Source organism: Erpetoichthys calabaricus, chromosome 3 (genome assembly GCF_900747795.2).
Source record: "Erpetoichthys calabaricus chromosome 3, fErpCal1.3, whole genome shotgun sequence".
Taxonomy (NCBI): domain Eukaryota; kingdom Metazoa; phylum Chordata; class Cladistia; order Polypteriformes; family Polypteridae; genus Erpetoichthys; species Erpetoichthys calabaricus.
The window spans coordinates 193,996,706-194,018,720 of NC_041396.2; the positions used below are offsets into that span (position 1 = coordinate 193,996,706).

Consider the following 22,015-nt stretch of genomic DNA (forward strand, 5'->3'; position numbering starts at 1 on the left):
ATCACCAATGCAAATAAGAAAGGGCTCAGAGCCGATCCCTGATGTAATCCAACCTCCACCAGAACTCACCACTGTCACACTTCTCTCATGCATATCTTGTACCACTCTTGCATACTTCTCTGCCACTCCCGACTTCCTCATACAATACCACAACTCCTCTTGAGGCACCCTTTCATATGCTTTTTCCAGGTCCACAAAGACATACTGCAACAACTTCTGGCCTTCTCTATACTTCTCCATCAACATCCTCATAGCAAATATCGCATCTGTGGTGCTCTTTCTTGGCATAAAACCATACTGCGGCTCACTAACCATCATCTCACTTCTTAACCTAGCTTCCACTACTCTTTCCCATAACTTCATACTGTGGCTCATCAATTGTATCCCACTGTAGATACTATAGTCTTACACATCCCCCTTATTCTTAAATATCGGCACCAGTACACTTCTTCTGCACTCCTCAGGCATCCTCTCACTATCCAAGATTCCATTAAACAATCTGGTTAAAAACTCCACTGCCATCTCTCCTAAACACCTCCATGCTTCCACAGGTATGTCATCTGGACCAATGGCCTTTCCATTTTTCATCCTCTTCATAGCTGTCCTTACTTCCTCTTGGCTAATCCGTTGCACTTCCTGATTCACTATCACCACATCATCCCACTTTCTCTCTCTCTCATTCTCTTCATTCATCAGCCTCTTAAAGTACTCTTTCCATCTCTTCAACACACTCTCCTTGCTTGTGAGTACGTTTCCATCTTTATCCTTTATCACCCTAACCTGCTGCACATCTTTCCCAGCTCGATCCCTTTGTCTAGCCAATCGGTACAGGTCCTTTTCTCCCTCCTTAGTGTCCAACCTCTCATACACCTTTTCTTTAGCCTTTGCCACCTCTCTCTTCACCTTGCGCTTGATCTCCTTGTAATCTTGTCTACTTTCTGCATCTCTCTGACTATCCCATTTCTTCTTCGCCATCCTCTTCCTCTGTATACTCTCCTGTACTTCCCCATTCCACCACCAGGTTTCCTTTTCCTCCTTCCTCTGTCCAGATGTCACGCCAAGCACCCTTTTTGCTGTCACCCTTACTACATCTGCTGCAGTTGCCCAACTGTCTGGTAACTGTTCACTGCCACCCAGTGCCTGTCTCACCTCCTCCCTTAACTCAACCTTACAGTCTTCCTTATTCAAATTCCACCATTTGATCCTTGGCTCTGCCCTCACTCTGTTCCTCTTCTTGATGATGTGTCTGTAATTCATAATTGTTTTATGTACAAAAGGCTATTATAATTGGTAGGCAGTCTGTTATAGTGGGTAAGACTTTGAACCTTTGACTTCAAACCTTGAGAGGGTTGTGGGTTCAAATCTCGCTGACAGTGTGTGACCATGAGCAAATCACTTCACTTGCCTGTGTTCCAATTGCAAAAGCATAAGAAATGTACTAATTTTATCTCAAATTTAGCAAGTCACCCTGGACAAAGTCATCATTCAAATAATAAGTAATAATGTCATTAGGTCACTGAAGCTGCTTACTCTTGAACATGCTATAAACAACTTTCCATGATGAAAACATTCTGACATTAGATCAATTTCTGCTTTTCCTAGTGGCTTGGTTTTTGCTGGTGAAAACACAATTTTACACGAAAGTGTATTCTTTTGAATTGAAAGGGTATTTGGTTAGAATAATGTGAAGTTTGAGGATATGGTGTAACTTGGAGTTTAAGCCAATGGCCTGTGTATTATAAATCAAAACAGTGGGTAAACTGTAATTCGAAGAGAACTACAATATTTACATCAAGTGGATACCTTCCGCAGTTTCTACCCTGAATCATAGTAAAACTAGTCTGTAAAGTCCACTACCGTGTTCCAGCTTCAGAGCACATTTGCTTCCCAGAGAAAGTTCTGAGAATCCCGCTGCACGATGATCCTCATCTTGTGGTAAACTCCCCACAGCTTCACTTCTTTCTTCCCGTCAGCAGATTGCTCTCTGCTGCTCACTCCTTTTTGTGCAACATCCCTTCAGGGTTTTTCCCCTTCAGTGTTTCTGGACACTGATATTTGCATATGTCACGTCCACCAGCAATCCCTCTCACCACTGCCTGAAACCCCACACTGCCAACCGGCATCTATTAATATTGTCTTACAATGAAGCAGTGCAGGTTTACTTATTATCATTATTAGATGATTACGATTTTCATTTGTTTAAGTTGTTCACTCAAGTAAAGCAATTCTTGCTTTGGGGTTTGCCTAGCTTCCTTTTCCTTTTTAGGACAATGGCCCTTTTAGAGTCATCCATCCACCCTATTTGCTAGCAATGCTACTTCTGTGGCCTGTGAATCACTTCTGCTACTTTTTCATTTGCATAAAGTCCTTTCTCAGCACAGAGCATATACACTACCAGTTAAAAGTTTTACAACACCTCAGTTTTTCCAGTTTTTCTTCAAATTTAATTCAAATTTTAAAACACCACACTTTTTAATTAAGGATGGTTTCTTGTATAGGGTGATTTCTGATTGCATGTGGGATGGGCAGATCAAGCAGTTAGTGGTGCCAAATAGACAGAGAAACGGTTTTAAAAATTGCTCACACCCACGTCTTGGGAGGCCAACTCCCAAGAAGACATGGAGAAGACAAGGGAACGCATTTCAATGCACCTTTATTGGCTGAATATGGGCAGAAAGTGGAGCAGTTTTGTAGGGTGTGTCCCAACTGCCAGGCTGTTTCCACTGAAAGACCGGCTATGCCTCCCCTCTTACCGATGCCTGTTATGGATGTTCATTTTGAGAGGGCTGAGGTAGATATTGTGGGCCCACTCCCCAAAAGTATAAACAGTTTTTAGTATATGCTTGTGTTGGTTAATTATGCAACAAGGTACCCACCCTGAGGTGGCTGCACTACGGAAAGCGAAACTGACAGACTGTTGCCTAAAGCTCTCTCAGAACTGTCGTGCATATTTGCATCCCGCGCTAGACTTTAATTGACCATCTCTCGCGTCCTGAAGCAGCTATGTGAGAGCCTGGCAATTAAGCAATTGAGTACCACTGTTTTATCATCTGCAGACGAATGGCCTGATTGAATGGTTTAATAAAACGTTGAAACAGATGATACTGCAGGTGGCCCATGATAACCCGACCTCCTGGGATACCGTGTTGCCTTTTTCCCTGTTTGCTGTTCAGGAATCCCCCCAAAGTGTCCACCGGGTTGACTCCATTCGAACTGCTATTTGGTTGCCAACCACACAGGGTTCTAGACATTTTTTAGAAAGAATGGATGGTGATCAACGGGACACCTCACGAGGGGAGATTTGTGGATCGAGTTAATTTCTAGTTGAACATCAATGAACTTTCTCTTTCATACATGACTATAGACATCAAATGTGATTACCTCTTGTTTTTCCTATCCAGGACACCGCATCTTTTTCCATCTTCTGTCCACCCTACTGGTTAGGGCTGTTGTCGATCACTTCTGCTACATTTTTCAATTGCACAAAGTCCTTCTTAGCACAGCACGGAGCATGCAAGTTAGTATAATATTAATAAATATTGACAAAAAATTTTTTTTACAACAAATAATGGCCCTGTTCATTTTTTGGAAACAAGATAGTTAAAAGGACAAATTCATTGCTGCTGCTTCCTTGAGGAAGCTGTTTTTTTTTTTAATAAAAGCATAAGGATGACAAGGTTGTAGAGTATTGCGATAGATACAGCTTAATTCCTAGACCTGCCGCTGCATGTAGTGCTGGGCGGTATACCGGTTCATACCGAAAACCATTTTTTATTTTTTTTATGATATGGATTTTTCTTATACTGCAACACCGGTTTAAATTGCCTAAACGACGTTCGGAACGTGGCGCAGCGGGAAACTGTTCAAGTGGGGACCTTTTTCACTGCTACACCACTAAACACAGATTTGTTGCACTAGGGCTCTTTTTCACTGCTATACCACCAAATAGTGGGCGGTAGCATAGGAATGCTGCGTGGTGAAAATGGACAGAGAGCCTGGAGATACTTTAGTTTTAAAAGGTCAGATGTGTAAATACTGTTTCTATACTACTGGATAATACTGCAAGCCAAGTTGTACTTGTTTTAAATACAGTGTAATGTACCTGGGTACTGTGTAATAGTGTGAAGACATTTTCAAAGCCCGTCATAAGTTATATAGCACATTAAATGCTTTGTGTTAAGTGATTCTTAAACTGACTTCTTCTTGTCTTCTTCGCTGCGCCGGCAGCGAACCCCGCACAGAATACATTCACTTCATGATCTTCCTTCTCTCTGAACATTTAGAATGCTAAAATAAATACTTAATATAATTTTCATGGTGAAATGCATTAAAGCATGCATTAATCATATGGGGGCACGGCGGCGTGACTGCCTTGCATTTGCATGTTTTTCTGGTGGGTTTACTCGGCGCTTCAGTTTCCTTTCAAAGTCATGTAGGATGTGGGGTTTTGTTGTGCTATATTGACCCTGCTAGTGTATGTTTTGCTTATATTAATCCTTTGATGTGCTGGCGACTCGTTCAGAGATGGGCGCAACTCTGAATGGATGGCATAATTAAACATGTATAACGAAGATATTTTTAAAGTTCTGAACACTCCGTGGGCTAAGTTTATAACTAGTTTAAATTTCACAAAGACGTTTATCGTGTGGTGATTGGTTATGTGGAGAAAGAAAAAGGACGGATAGGAACTGGGGTTTTAGTACGTCAGATAGAGACAGCACGCGTGCAATATAGAAAGCCCGCTCAGAAGAACATGCATTGAATTCTGTGTTCGTGTCTCCGACCACCAGATCACAAACCCAACATTTATACAATATTTAAGTTAAACCTGTGCGGTACCCATTCATACATCCAGTTTTTTGGAGCCTCGTCACACCTGCGATAAAGTTCTCTACACTGAACATAATAGTACAACTATCAGTAATAATACTATTATTTATTTTATTGTTATTATTTATTAGTTTAAATATTATGCAGTTTAATGATGATAAAGTTGTTTAAAAAGTCACTTTAACGTGTCAGTGGACAGAGATTGTTAACATTAACAGAAAGTGTAGTTGGTTTACAAAAAATATTTACTATTTATTCCTTTTCTAAGACATATTCAGTGCAATACAACTTTTGACAAGCACTTCTGGATATTTTACTAAGTCTAAATGCCTCTTTGTATAGTTGAAAATATGTTGTCAAAATTATAGTTTAAGTTTTTGCAAAATTTGTTCAATAAAAAGGTTCTATATTTTGACTGCATCTGTCATGCAATGTGATACCTTCTCCATTAGTGCCATCCCCTTGAAAACTATCACTTTATGGGGCAATGCAAACCTGTATTAATACTTGTGTGCACATTAAAATGTTTTTTTTGTACAATGAACAATACTCTTGACAGTGGAATAGGTTATTCTTAGCCAGTAATTCCAGTGGAAAATGTGGTTAGCATCCACTCATGCATGGGGAAAAAATACCGTTGAATACCGTGAAACCGGGATAATTTAGAAAAATACCGTGATATAGAATTTTGGTCATACCGCCCACCCCTAGCTGCATGTTCCCTTCATTTTAACACTAGAATTCCTGAAGCCTACAAAAAAACTTGTAATCCCGGCCCACCTTAAATCCTTCACACCACTACTATCAGAGTCCTTTGTTTTGTAAATGCATTGATCAGCACAAGGAGCAAGCAGCCTGCTGTCCCATCCCCCGTCTTGACGAAGCTCAGCTCGCGGACAAAAAGTTCTCCCAGCTAAAGCTAAGGCTCTTTATCTGTGTGTCATGTGCCTGGAGTTGTATAGGGTAAATAATATAGTATATTGTTATTTGGAATAGATGCATTTCATGTGTGTTCCGTAAATTCCAGGGCAGGGTCCTGGGGAAACTGGAACCTACCCCGGCAATCACAGGGTGCAAGGCAGGTGTCCTGAATCAGCAGAAAAACAGGATAATGAATTTCTGAGTGAACTGGGATAAGTGGGCAAAAGGCAAAACAAAAGAAAATAAAAATAAAGCACAGTCATAGTAACCCAGATGAGAAGCAAAATAAAAAAAAAAAAAAAACAGGTAATGAGTTGAAAACCAGGTAAAACTAGAAGATTATATACACAATAAATCAAAAGGAAACAAAGATTTATCCGTAGACAAGTCAAGGTCACAACCCCAGAGACTCCACCCCTAGAAAAAAGGGTCATGACCATGATAACAGTACACAATAAGGCTTCTCTTAAAGGCAAAGTATGAATTTCCAGCCTAAATTATGACAGCAGGAACATTTTTGAACAGAGTGCCATTCCATTGCAAGGTTACCCTTCTTTCTATTACTATGAAATGTTTAAATTATTAAGAAGAATGTTTTAAGACACAACTGTTTTTCTTTCTGTTGGTGAGTTTTATATTGATATTAGGAACACAATGCCTTAACACACTGTACTACTAGAACTCCATCATTGTTGCGTCTATACTGTATACAAAAATAAGTATCTAGTTATTATTATTAAGAAATAAAATAAAATGAAGAAGATAAAATGATTACCGATCTCTTTTGCTGCCCGCAGCACTGCTCTCAATTCTTCAGTTACCACCTGCTGTTCTTTCTTGCCCAGGTGTTCATTGATGAATTGGACAATCTTCTTCCAAGTTAAGCTAGCTTTAGAAAACACTTCTTGTCTTTTCAATCTCTTAGACTAAAAAAAAAAAAAAAAAAATTCAGAAATTATATTCACGTATCCAAAGCTGCATGACCAAAAGACAAAATTTAGTAGGTCTCCCTAAACTGGATGTTATACTTAACTAAACCGGACTAATTAACAAGAGAGTAAAAAGAATGTTTTTGGCCTATGAAATTAGGACTCAACTCCATAATGCTACTTCCTGGTGCAACACTCAAAACTGCCCTACATTACCTGTATAGTTTGAGGTAATAAACAGTCAGTACATAAAAATGGTTTGTTCTTTAAATAAATGGTTGTGCAGACATGGACAGCATTTGATTTTGTGCTATTTCACCATTCTCACACATATTTTACCTTGTACTTTTTCACAAATGATAGTTTGTACAAGGAAAAGCATATTAGTGAATATGGATTAATTTTAAGTTTGGAGAAAAGGCACATTTCAGACAAACATTCAGTTACAAACTATGAAACAAAATTAAGTTGAAGCAGAAGATATTTTAAACGATCAGGAACTTGTGAGAATACGCTGGTTATACAGAAGTGGTATGATTAATTGGATTGATTCCTGAAAAACAATATTTGAATAAGATAAAGTACCCTGCTGCTTGCTGGGTATTATAATGGTAAACACATGAGTGCTACATACCTGGACTTCATCACACCATCCAGCTTCCGGACCTTTTCTCTAAGCCATGTCACCTGCACATAGCTGAACAACCAAAAAACCAGCAACAGAAAAGAAACATACTAATGATTCTGAATGTCTGTTGTACCAGAAAATTTGGTTTTGATTAGTAGTAAAGGTCAAGCTAATCACTATTTTTCTTTAATGATTAGGTTTTTCTTTATCTATATGCTTATTTTGGACTTAAGTGCATGTTTTGTGGATGGATTATGGAATTAGTGAAGATATATAATGCATATGAAAAAGTATTACAAAGTATTAGAATATATACATTAATAATATTAATATATTAAAAGTATTACTAGTTTTCACATTTGATTATTATACATCTTTGAAACACAGTGGATTTCAATGGGCTTTTTGATATAGATCAACAGAAAAAACACTCTTTAATGTCAAAGTGAAAACAGATCTCTTCATTTACTTACAAATATAAAACAGAAAATATTGATTGCATAAGTATTTTGCAAATTTGGGGGCAATTCCAAAATTAATTCCAAATTAATTAATTAGACTGAGATCTGGACGCTGATTCAGTCACTCCAGGACATTAACGTTTGTTATGCCATGTTATTTTTAAGCCATTCCTGCTGTAAATGCCACCGGCCAGTTGAATGGAAGAAGCCAGACCCGAAAGAAATGGCCAGAGGAGATGGACAGACAGCCCAGTGGGAATAAAAGATGCTGCAGGGGACAGATTATTCCCCAGGACATGAGATGGCAGCAGCCCTCTGTATCGGTGCCCATTTAGGAACGAATGCTGGGAGATGTAGTTTTTAGAAGTAATCAGTGACTATTCTTTAACACAGTATGTCAAATCACCAACACTGTGGAAAGCCTGTCTGGATTTAGGATTTTTTTAATAATCAGAATAGAATTGATGGTGTAGAGGTGATTTAACCATTAGGGTCAAGTGACCATAATATAATACAGTTCTCAGTGTTTTGGAAGAGTGCAGATGCTAAGAATAAAACTGTTAAGTTTAATTTTGGTAGGGCAAATTTTGAACATATGTGAAAAAGTCCAAGGAGAATAGATTGCGATAAGCTTTTAAGTCCAGAGAAAGTCTTGGAGCACTGGAACAGGTTTAAAAATGTTTTACATATAATGTTGAACAGGTACTGTACATAAATAAATTTGGAAATAGTAGGAAATTAAAAAAAAAACTATGAAGTAGGTTAATAAACAGTTGATAAAGACGCTGCAAAAGAAAACAAACCTGTATAAGATTTATAAGATTAATAACTCTAATACAGGGCTGGGCAATATTGAAAAAAGTCATACCACAATAATCGATACATATCACAATATAGATCAATCACTATTTCTGTCAAACTTAAAGGTTTCTTTTTATTCCTAAGTAAGATGTTAAGATATCATAAGGTTCATTTTGGTTTAAATGTTATTTAATTTCTGTCAGAAGCTGAACGTGACAAATGTAGTATAGAACATTATATAACTCTATTTCAAATAAATAAAAAAGGTATATATGTTTAACTAAAATATTAATTCTGACCAGTGAAAAGCTCAAGTTTTATGGGAGAACACACTAAATTTGAAGGTCAACTCCAACAAAATAAATAAATAAATAAAATCTTAATTCTAAAATTCTAAAATCCTAAAACTAAAATCTTAAAGCTTTCAGGTTTTACAGGACAACACAAAGTGGTGCTGGGCGGTATGACCAAAATTCTATATCACTGTATAATTCAAAATTATACCAGTTTCACGGTATTGGACGGTATTTTTTTCCCTATGCATGAGTGAATGTTAACCACATTTTCCTCTGCAATTAGTGGCTAAGAATACCCTATTCCATTGTCATGAGAATTGTACATTGTATACAAAAAAATTTTAATGTGCACACAAGTATCAATACAGGTTTGCATGGCCCCATAAAGTGATAGTTTTCAAGGGGGTGGCACTAATGAAGAGAAGGAATCACATTGCATGACAGATGCAGTCAAAATATAGAGCCTTTTTATTGAACAAAGTTTGCAAACAACTTAAACTAAAATTTTGACAACATATTTTCAACAATCCAAAGAGGCATTTAGACTTAGTAAAATATCCAGAGGTGCTTGTCAAAAGTTGTATTGCACTGAACATGTCTTAGAAAAGGAATAAATAGTAAATATTTTTTATAAACCTGCTACACTTTGTTAATGTTAACAATCTCTGTCCACTGACACGTTAAAGTGACTTTTTAAACAACTTTACCATCATTAAACTGCATAATATTTAAACTAATAAATAATAATAAAATAAATAATAGTGCAACAGTAATACAATTACTTCCAAGACTTCAAGCCCAGGTGCATTACACAGTATTCACCACATTAAAATAAAATTAAATTAAACAAGTGCAACTTGGTGATGACATCTTTACCAACTGAACCATCATTAAGCCAAACTGCATTAATATGGACCTTGCTTCAAGCTAAGCTATATACAGTGATCCCTCGCTATATCGCGCTTCGCCTTTCGCGGCTTCACTCTATCGCGGATTTTATATGTAAGCATATTTAAATATATATCGCGGATTTTTTGCTGGTTCGCGGATTTCTGAGGACAATGGGTCTTTTAATTTCTGGTACATGCTTCCTCAGTTGGTTTGCCCAGTTGATTTCATACAAGGGACGCTATTGGCAGATGGCTGAGAAGCTACCCAACTTACTTTTGTTTCTCTCTCTCTCTCTCTCTTGCGCTGACTTTCTCTGATCCTGACGTAGGGGATGTGAGCAGGGGGGCTGTTCCTACACCTAGACGATACGGACGCTCGTCTAAAAATGCTGAAAGAGTTGCTACCTTCTGTGTGCAGCTGCTTCGTGAAGCGACTTGCTGTACGGTGCTTCGCATACTTAAAAGCTCAAAGGGCACATATTGATTATTGACTGTTTGTTTTCCTCTGTCTCTGTCTCTCTCTCTCTCCCTGCTCCTGACGGAGGGGGTGTGAGCTGCCGCCTTCAACAACTTTGTACCGGCGGTGCTTCGCATACTTAAAAGCAAAACAGCCCTATTGATTTGTTTGGTTTTCTCTCACTTTCTGACATTCAGTTCTCCTGAAGCGCACTCCTTTGAAAAGGAAGGTATGTTTGCATTCTTTTAATTGTGAGACAGAACTGTCATCTCTGTCTTGTCATGGAGCACTGTTTAAACTTTTGAAAAAGAGACAAATGTTTGTTTGCAGTGTTTGAATAACGTTCCTGTCTCTCTACAACCTCCTGTGTTTCTGCGCAAATCTGTGACCCAAGCATGACAATAAAAAAATAACCATATAAACATATGGTTTCTACTTCGCGGATTTTCTTATTTCGCGGGTGGCTCTGGAACGCAACCCCCGCAATGGAGGAGGGATTACTGTACATAAATAATAAAACAGCAACTTACATTTATAATGCTATTTGTGGTATAGCCCTATGGAAGCGTATTAGGGCCACGTTGAAGAAAAGAAAATACGGACACAGTGAAGAAAAAAAAAACTATATATCGAGAATAAAGTAGACATGTTGACTTTATTCTCAACATTTCCACTTTCAAATCAACGCTTATGTCGAGATTAAAGTCGACATTTCCACTTTATTCTCATAGTTTATTTTGTCATTAAAGTAGAATATCATAAACTAAACTTCATCCTAAAATCAATGTTTAGCTTACCAGATTTTCTCAAACCCCGTCATAAGTTAATGTAGCACGTAAAATGTTTTGTGTTAAGTGTTCCCCGACTCAGTTGTTAATCGCTACGCGCTTCTTAAACTGACTTCCTCTAGCACTAAGAGGAGGTGCAGGCAGCGATCGCCGCACAGAATACATTCACTTCATGATATTCCTGCTCTCTGAAAATGTAGAATACTAAGATAAATTTTCATGATGAAATGCATTAAAGCAAGTATTAAACATGCACAGCAGTGCTGCTCCCTCGCAGTAAGGGGTCACCAGGTGTACGTTCATTGTAGAGAACTTTACGGCAGGTGTGACAAGGCTCCAAAAAATTGGATGTATGAATGGGTATCGCACAGGTTTAACGTAAATATTGGGTTCGTGATCTGGTGGTCGGAAACACAAACACAGAATTTAATGGATGTTCTTCTGAGTGGGCTTTCTTTATTGCATGCGTGCTGTCTCTGTCTGACGTACCAAACCCCCAGTTCCTATCCTTCCTTTTTCTTTCTCCACATAACCAATCACCACATGATAAACATCTTTGTGAAATTAAAACTAGTTATAAACTTAGACCACAGAGTGTTCAGAACTTTAAAAAAATCTTTGTTATACATGTTTAATTATGCCATCCATTCAAGGTTGCACCCATCCCAGCAAGCACTGTGTGCAAGGCAGGAGCAAATCCTGAACAGGGCGCCAGCACATCGCAGGGTGAATACGAGCAATACATACACTAGCAGGGTCAATATAGCATAACAAAACCCTATATCCTACATGACTTTGAAAAAAACTGAAGCACGCCGAGTAAACCCACCAGAAAAACATACAAATTCAAGGCAGGGAACACCCGGGACCCCCTTGCTGCGACGCAGTAGTGCACCCTCCACACCACTGTGCCCCATATGATTAATACATTTCATCGACTGAGAGAATAAAACTGAATAAAAAAAACAAAGGTAACCTTTACAACTATCATAAATTTACACTGGCTGTTACAGACTGAAATCAAATGTATGTTTTTATTCTAAAATAGTAAGAATAAGAGCAGCTCACTTCTCAAAACGGACTCGTCTGGGGTCGAACCCATAAAGTTTTGATTACCAGTCAACAGTTGATACCGTTGCACCACCAAAGCGGTCGTAGCAAATGCGTGTCAATGTCGCACCTTAACGCGGGTTCTTTTTCTGCAGTTATATTCTTGAATAGAAGCGCACTTGTTCTGTTATATTTGTACCTTTCGTGAAAGTGTTTATTTGATATTTGGAATTCAGGCTTAACACATTATACACTTCATGTCAACATCCATCCATCCATTTTCCAACCCGCTAAATCCGAACACAGGGCCACGGGGGTCTGCTGGAGCCAATCCCAGCCAACACAGGGCACAAGGCAGGAAACCAATCCTGGGCAGGGTGCCAACCCACCGCAGGACACACACAAACACACCCACACACTAGGGCCAATTTAGAATCGCCAATCCACCTAACCTGCATGTCTTTGGACTGTGGGAGGAAACCGGAGCGCCCGGAGGAAACCCACACAGACACGGGGAGAACATGCAAACTCCACGCAGGGAGGACCCGGGAAGCGAACCCGGGTCCCCAGGTCTCCCAACTGCGAGGCAGCAGCGCTACCCACTGCGCCACCGTGCCGCCCTCATGTCAACATTTTGTCAATTATTACTAAAACATGAAAAAAGTTTCTGTTTTAACGATGTGTTTATATAGATTGTTGTAGACACAGAACATACATGAAATGCATGTGTTCCAAATAACAATATAGTATTTATAAAAGGTGTCATTTTGCTTGACTTCTCACTCTACACAACTCCAAGCAACTGACACTCAGGCAAACAGACTTGAGCTGAGAAAACTGTGAGGCAGTGGGGGATGTGATATTAGGCTGCTTCATGCTTATCGACACATTTACGGGACAAAAGATGCTGATGGAGAGGTGCGAAGCAATTTAAGGTGGGACGGCTTTACGAGTTTTTTTCATAGGCTCTGGTAATTCTAGTGTTAAAAACCAAAGACAACAGACACGGCTCCTTTTTTCGCCAAAAGTTCTTCTGTGTCATCATGTTCAACTTTATCATCTGCTACAGCTTCAGTTTCAAATGTTCTCTGTCAATTTTCATCGTTCAATACCTCCACTAACGCACGTACTCCGTTGCAAGCATGTTTAGCGGTGCAGCAGTGAAAAAGGTCCCCCCTTAAACAGTTTCCCACTGCGCCAGGTTCCGAACGTTGTTTAGGCTATTTAAACCGGTGTTGCGGTATAAGAAAAACCCATATCATAACAAAAATAAAAAACGTTTTTTGGTATAAACCGGTATACCGCCCAGCACTAACACAAAGTAAATTCTTTGGTCAGTTCCAAAAAAATAAAGTAGGTGTTAATACAAAATAAAATCTCAAAAAAACTACCTATGTTCTTTCCATTGTATTCCATTGTATAGATTCAAACTATATTAAATCACTGGGAAACAAACCCACAAATAAATAGACAAAAAACATTCTGTACATATCCCGAGTATAAATTCGAGCAGCTTTCAAATGTAAACGAAGGAGAACAAAAACAAAATTGTCATATCCACTCAACTGTGGTCAGCTTATGCTCCAAGGCAAAAAAAGGCACAAGAAATCCCCATTAGTGCACTAAAGTCTGCATTGTGCATGTTTTAAAGGATGGCACTGCTTCAGATGGTACAAAAGATTGGTGATATCGGTCTTTGTGGAAACATGCTTTCGACACAATGTGCAGTACACACTACTTTGCTTCTTGTCAGACTTTAACCTAGTTAGTGTTAGACCCGAGCGTTACTCGCACTGTGAAAACCATGCTAAAAGCTTCACTCGGGCAACTCTACAGATGCATCTTGCGTAAGTATTAGAACCGAGAATCACTCAGGTTGCAAAAGAGCTGTCAGTATAAGTCTCAAGCATTACTCAGGCAACATTATAGGTGGATCGATAAAGTTCTCATCAGCAGTGATGAGGAAGTGAATCTGTCCTCAGGTGGTGAAACTGAAACAGATAGTGAGTAGAAAAGTGATCAATCCAAAAGTGATCCTCGCTTCTGGCTGTCTGTTGCCCCGCTTTAAATAAACCAGCTCCACCTCGTTTTCATTTTGTGGAGCAGCCAGAAATAACAGAGAACGTTAACAGCCAAGATCCACTCACTTATAGGAAGTTACTCCTGGATGATGACGTGATCAACAGAATTATTGTCGAGACAAATTGTTTTGCTGAACAGTGTCTGCAAATTATCATACACCTAAGCAGTTATCTCGTTCAAAAAGTTGGGAACCAGTAACTGCTGATAATATCTGGGCCTTTTTGGGCTTATTGAAATTACAATGACTTGTAGTAAAACCTAAGCAGAGATGGTACTGTTTCAAAAACAAAATTTTGGCAACACCGTTCTTTGGAGAAATTATTTCTAACTGTAGGTTTTCACTAATTATGAAATATCTGCACTTTACCAACAATGAAAACTTTGGTGAGAATACCCATCTAGCACCCAAACTGGAGAAAATTTGGGAGATAAAACAGGCCATTGTAGAAAAAATTTTGGAGCGTTTACGTTCAGGACTGTGATGTCAGCATCAATGAAACTCTCATGGCTTATAAGGGCAGTGTGTCACAGATACAGTACATGGCATCAAAAAGAGCAACATTTGGCCATGAAGTTTTATGAGCTTTGTGAATCTAAAATGGGATACATTTGGAAATTGGTTGTTTTCACATTGAAAGGGTCAATGTTTCATCAGATATACAATCAGTACAGCTTTGCTACGTCATCGGACTTGACTTTGATAGATGCTCTGCTGGATCAAAATTACTGGGTAGCCATGGACAATTTTTATATTCGCCAGAGCTATTTGACATCTTCCTGCAAAGAATGACTGACACATATGGAACACTGGGTCCCAACTGTTGTGGCATGCCTGAAAACTTTGGCAGAGCTGAATTACATAGAGGTTCGCTAATAGCCTGGCAAACAGGTAAAGTGCTTGCGCTGAAATGGAAAGAGAAGAAAGATGTTTGTCTTCTAAGCATTGTACAGCTACAATGCAGCTGCAGTCACTGTACAAGCAAAAGGCATCAAGCAGGTTGAAAAGCCTTGTGCTGTGGTTGCACGTACAATAGCATGATGGGCACTGTAGATCATGTGGATCAAGAATTAACTTTCTATCCCGTTATGCAGAGGCAACAAAAGAAATACTACAAAAAGATATTTCGTCATGTGGTGGAACAGTGTTTATGGAATGCATTAGTGTTATACAAACAAAAAGCTGCAGAAACTGCAAACGTTTAAAAGAGCCAGCTTGTAGGACAAATCATTGCTGCACATTCACCATCCACACTACCACTAAAGCATCTTATTGGTAGACCTCCAATAGAAAAAAATCAGAATCCAACTCATACCTGTACAGTGTGCTGTTCAAAAACTGATAAATCTGGAAAGAAAACCCGAAAAGAAACGCACTATTATTCTCCCGACTGGGACGTTGGATTGTGTCTTTCACAGTGCTTTAAGATTTACCACACAAAGGACTCATTTTGAGATGATATACTGTCTTGGCACCATTAGTAGTATTATTATTGCTGTTATTATTTGTGTTATCATTGTTTACATATTTTTATTAATCACTAGCCAATCCACGGCGTAGCATACGCCGCATAATCACACCGCTTTTTTAATGATTTTTAAGCACAGGGAAAAAATGAACATTTGAAAAATCCGTAATTTAATAAACCACCAAGAAAAGTAACATTGCAACAATGCACGCTACGAACCAACATACAATCATCGTTCAGTACGCACTGCCTGCTCATGTGCCCGCCCCCAACTCCTCACCTGAGTCGCTTTTGTCTATGCTACAGTCCACATGCACCTCTGAGCCACAATGTCTTTTCATTGTCCTTTGTGGTTCCGGCTGCTTTTCTATATATAATCCACCAAGTCACCCAACCATGGTAGTAACGAGCGGGGTGTACAAAGGGCAGGGACATAATCAGTGCGAGCGTATGACCCGCACTTACTAGGAATTCCTCGTTCATGGGGAACAATTGCAAGCCCCAGTCCCCATCACAAATGGGGTTCAATAGCTTACCCACGCCTGTCGGCGCCGGGTAGACACACATTGATCCATTCAGTGTAGCGCGCGTGCAGTATCGGACATCTTCTTAGATATAGAAAGCGTCTGATGCGGTGTTTGGTGAATTGTTGCAGTTTGTGAGTTAGCAGTTGTGATGGTTTTACACTCCAGTACATTGCGGTGAACGCTGGTAACAGTCAGGCGAGCAGGCGTTCTCGTCCCATGCTCTTAGAGTTGGTGGGCGTGTCTCTGTATCAGTTCCGAGTTGTTGGGCGGTGCTCTGTCGTTTGTATCCCATGGTCGGACGACTTGGTAGATTATATATAGCAGGCATGTCAAACTCACTACCATTGGTGGGCTGCTTCAACTGGCATACGTGCGTCAGCGGGCCGCACTGTAACAAATACTATTATACAAAGTCACTGTAGCTTTCTTTCCAATACTGAAACGTTTAAAGAAAAGCAATTTATTTCCATACAATCTCCGTACAACAGCGTACAATTAGAGTCTTAGTCTCTTAGCTAGGTCCTTATATTACTATATTATATTCATTGCTTATATAGGAGTCTTACAGTGCGAGATCTATTTCTTTTGTCCCGACACTTGGCATCTCTTGTTAGTAACCAGTTCGTCAATATCAGGCTTGAAATCTTGTGTAGCTGCAACTTTTATGAGGAATGAAAGGTGCTCCATGGTAAGTCTTGAGCGATGTGGGGTTTTGGTAGCTTTCATTAACGAAAACAATTGCTCATAAAGGTAAGTGCTTCCGCACATAGGCAATACTCTTGATGCCAACTTAAGGATCTACACATACGAGGATGGCAGGTAAGCATACAAGCCTGGCACACCAACTTCGTTGTATTTTGCCTTCAGAATAGAATCGGACTGCAGTTCAATCAATTCCATTTGGATATTCTCAGGTGCATTCTCAACGTTGTAAGAGTATGGTGACATAAACAGCGGAAAGTCCTGTTCGTGTGAACTGAAATCACGAAAACGCTCACTGAATTCATTGCTCAGTAATTCAAGTTGAAAAACAAATCCTCCAAAAATCTAATTTTACTTTACTAAGTTTACTTCAAAGTTTATATTGTAAAATAAGCTGATATGCAAAAAGCCCCCTGACCTACACTAATTTTACAAACTCAAAATCACAAAAATTTGTTAATAAACAACTCACCAACTTCTCGCGTCCACTTCAGATCTTCAGCTGTAGTCTGCACTAACTGTTCGTTACAATACTAGCACAAAATTACATAAAACTAGAGCAAAAAAACGTGAAAATATGCGAGCTATTACTACACGTGATGGTCAGTTCTGCCCAGTGGCCAGTCTCAGCAGCCCAGCCAGTAGCGGCTCTAGGCTCGTGGCGGCCCTGGGCAGAGAAAGAATCGGTGTACCTTCGCCCGTCCGTTGCGGACACTGCATAGCCGCCTTGTGCTCATGACACACTTCTATATGCGCATGTCCGTAACTTGAAAACCAAGTGGCGGCCCATGATATTTTCATTACGGCAGAACGTTATAATACTACATATAGCTTACTGCTCTGACTCAAGCGATATTACTAAATACAGCGTACTAATTAACAAGAAACACAATGTTTTTCGGCCACATTGCCGTCAGCTGTGTCATTATTTTCTCTTTCTGTTTTATATTCAACATATACCGGCGTGGCTGCTCTGTGCAGGTGCACAGTATGCACATGCCTAAGGCCACCCCTGCTGCCAGGCTGCTGCAGCCTAGCACTTCAGTTGTGATGTCACGGCTCTCACAACTTTGGACAAGGCTCGTTGCTATACTAGCAGATGACTTTTCTGGTACCATAATGCCATGGGAAAACGCGCTTTTGTCAGAAGGCAGAAGTAAGAAAAGTCAATAAGTAACACCGAAGATGCAGAATGATTCAATTACAAATGATAGTAATTATTTTGTACAAGTTTAGTGCTAACTAGGATCTGTCATGCGGGCCGCACAGATTTCTGTTGTGGGCCGCGTGTTTGACATGCCTGATATATAGAAATGCAGCCGAAACCGAAAATAATAATGAAAAGTCAAAGTGGCTCAGTGGTGCATGTGTACTTTAGCAGAGACGAAAGCGAGTTGGTGAGTTGTTGCGTCCGGGCACATGAGCAGGCACTTTGAATGCCTTGAGAGCATGGGTGGACGCGTGCTCGAGTTGGTGGGCTGGGCTTTGTGAGTTGACTGACATGGCTATTTTTTGCATATCCCATGGTTGTCTTCCGGCAGTGTGAATGCCTCGAGAGACAGGGTGTCCTTGTTTGGTGAGTTGTTGCAGTTTGTGAGTTAAAAGCTGCTATGGTTTTACACGCTGGTAACAGGCTTAGGCGTTCTTGTCCCATGGTCTTAGAGTTGGTGGGCGTGGCTCTGTGTTGTCGGCATATCCCATCGTCTTAGCGTTGGTGGGCGGGTCTCTGTGAGTTGGCGGGCGTGGCTATATCGTGTGTATCCCATGGTTGTCTTGCCTGTTCTGTCGGCTTAGAGAATTATATATATAGATGACTATTGTTATTTGTATCATTGTTATAATTTTGATATTTAATAAAAATGTAATTTTCATGCCAAAAAATGCATTGCTTTTTATGTTTTTTTGGAATAAAATGTAATGCTAAGGAGGATAAATAACCAAAATACCTCTACACTATCAAATTCCTTGGACCCTTCCTTGCAACAATGTCCTCATATTTTGAGCCATGGAGTGTGTCTGTTGTAGTGTCTTCATTGGTAATGCTGATTTTTTTTCTAGTTTTCATTAACATTTTCTGTTTTATCTCACTCCCACTCCTGACATACTGGTGCGCACAGCTCTAGTAGCACAAACTTTAGCATGTGTGCTGTTGGCAGCTACTACTCCTATTCTCAGTGGTGTCTGCGTCAACCTAACCTGACGTGGCTATATTCCAGCCAAATAATTGGTTCTATACAGTGCTATTCTCATCATCATTGGCTTTTTGTGTTGTCTGTCAAAACATGGATGGAATGAGTTCTATCAATCACGTCTTATATTTCTATTGAGGAAAAGTTATTTCGTTTTATTGCCCAGCCCTATTCCAATGTGAATTGTAGCACTATATGAGAACATGAGGGCAACCATTAAGAAGGATATTACAGAGGCTGAATGGCAGTTCGATAGGAATATAGTAGACAAAGCGAAAGATGACCCAAGGAGATTCTTTCAGTATTTTAGAAGTAAAAGAACAGTCAAGGATAACGTGATGTCTATTAGGAATAGTAAGTGCTACATGGCATCTAGTCGATATGAGGAAGAATTAGAAGCAGACATAAGATCAAGCCTCAGCAGGCCCAGTATGCGAAACAGCAGAAGAGTAATATTGGATGGCCAACTGTATGGTTAAGGGAAGCTGTAGGCATGACATGCAAGCATGGATTGAGAAGAAGAGCTAAGAGTCAGTTCACTGCAATGACACCAATACCCTTTACTAGATCATACAGGAGCTGACTGGGTCATCTAGCGGGCATGGAGCCCCTATCAAAGGCATGGATGGGCACATGCTCCTGACCACCGAGGAAAAAGAAAAATGTTGGATCAAACACTTTAAGGAAACTCTGATCTAACCAGAACCAATGTCAACATTTCCAGAAGCTTTACTTCCCTGAAAGAGGACCTGCAGGTGGATACTGTCCCAAATATCCTGGCAGAGACTAGGGTGGTGATTGCTGTAGTTAACAATGACAACTCGACAAGATATCACCGGAGATGTTGAAATACGGCTACAAAGCTCTCATTGATGAGCTGACTGTCCTACTGAACACATGCTGGGAGAAATCAGCTGTATGTCAAGACTGGAGTCAAGGAGTTATCATCATGTTACCAAAAAAGGGAAACCTGTCCAACTGCAACAACAGGTGCAGGATAAAGCTCCTCTCTGTTCCTGGGAAGGTCTTCGGTTTAGTTCTTCTCAGACAATTGTGGTGAGTGGTTGATGGGCAGCTCTGTGAAGAACAAGCTGGATTCCGCAGAGGACAATCCTGTGTGGAGCAGGTTTTTATCCTACAAACAAAGTATCAAGCTACAGCAAAAGCTGTCTATTAATTTCATCAATTTTATTAAGGTTTTTGATAGTATCAATCGAGAAACACTGTGGAAGACTCCACGCTCATACAGCATTACTCAACAATTTGTCAACATCTTCCAGAATACCTTCAGTTGAGCTACTAGTTCTTCTAGATCGATACAGGTGTGATCCAAGGGTGTGTGCTATCGCTGTTCCTCTTCCTCCTGACCATGGACTTCTCAATGTGACATTCTTTTGCTCATTACTCTTTGGTCTGCCGCAACAAGATGGCCTGAGGCTTGCAGACTTGGACTTCACCGACGATATTGCCTTGCTCAGAGCCAGTCAGTGAGCACTCAGTGGGTATACAGCAGCGGTGCAGAATGAGGCAGCAAAAGTTGAGTTGCAAATCAGTGCATTGAAAAAGCAAGATTCTGCATGCTGGGTACTCCAATGTCAGCAACCCCATCTACTTTGGTGAACAGCACCTCAAGGAAGTGGATCACTTCACCTACCTTGGTAGCATTGTGGCATGGAAAATGGAAGCAAGAGCGACTAAGGCAAACCTGGCAGCACACCTTCATGCAGTCAACTTGGCATGGGACAAAACTGAGGCCTCTGTTGCTTATTGAGCCTGATAGCGATCAATGGCCGCCCAATGTGCCGCCTGGTGAGAAGAACTAAGTCTATGTCTAAGTGATCTTGCATATGTAAACAGGAATTTTTAAGAAACCAGGTTTCTGCTTTAATCAGGTTACTCATCAGGTTACTCAACTTATACCAGTTTTGTGCGTGCATGTAAACACACTCAATGTCTATTTTTTCATAATGGAACATTCTTTTAAAAAAAGAGGTCTCTTAAAATGCATGTCTAAGAGACAAAACAAATGACATCCACTTGCCATAAGTTTGAGAAGAAATGTGACTAATACAAAGTCATATAGGGAACTTAGCCCATTTCTGAAATGCAGCAAATATGAATAGTGCACTTTAAATTGGATCTGATATAGGTTAATAAAAAAAAATAACTCAATAAATAAAAGGTACTAAAGTTCCCATGTGTCAGCTAGTGACTAGAGTTGCGTGGAATACTAGTAAGGAAGACACACTGATAATCCCAATTTTAAAAACAGTATGGTACCAGCATTTCTGTTAAATGTCTGAAAAATACTTTGTGCTCAGTTCTCCAATTTTCCAAACCTCCCTTTCAACATAATAGAGCAGTGTTCCTTAAACTATGCAACATAAATGTTTGTGATGGGTCACCACATGATTGTGTAGTAAAATGATAAAAGTTCACCCAAGTGTGAATTCTGTGTGGAGTGATAGGCCTGTTGATCTTTATCATAGCTTTATTGCAACAGTAAGTGAAGCGACATCATTGATGCATCACCGACAGCTTTTGTTTTCCTCAAGTTTTCCTCAGCTCTCATCTCACAACCTTTAAACATTCTGCCTGAAAAGGCGGAAAGTAAAGACACGTATACAAAAGGGATAGAGAGGAAGAGCTGATAAACAAGCTTGTGAGGTAAAGAGACTATGGCGCTAGACTGATAAAGAAGAAAAATATTTTTCAAAATGGCTGGCAAAGAACAGTTGCTTTCCATGGCACTTGTTGTGCTACTTACCTGTATGCATCTAACTTGTATTTTGTAAATTTTGAATATTGAATAAATGCGGAAAGGTAAATTATTTACCTGTCGCTACAGTTTTGCGATAAATCCTGTAATCAGCAGTGTTATCATTATAGTGAAAAATTCAGAATCCCATGAAAATCAGATTGTAAATAATCCAGTTGACAGCCTCTACTCAACATTTATTACTTAATTTCAAATAGCCAAATGGCACTCTTAAATGCA

General features: G+C 39.7%; 1 protein-coding gene across 2 annotated transcripts in view; it reads right to left on the bottom strand.

The window, feature by feature from the left end:
- The window catches only part of ascc3 (activating signal cointegrator 1 complex subunit 3), an 854,735-nt gene that overhangs the window by 787,052 nt on the left and 45,668 nt on the right, over nucleotides 1–22,015 (bottom strand). For both annotated transcript variants that reach the window (XM_051925342.1, XM_051925343.1), the window contains exon 3: nucleotides 6,527–6,677. In XM_051925342.1, the coding sequence (XP_051781302.1) occupies nucleotides 6,527–6,677 (151 nt within the window). The remainder of the gene's footprint in view (nucleotides 1–6,526; nucleotides 6,678–22,015) is intronic.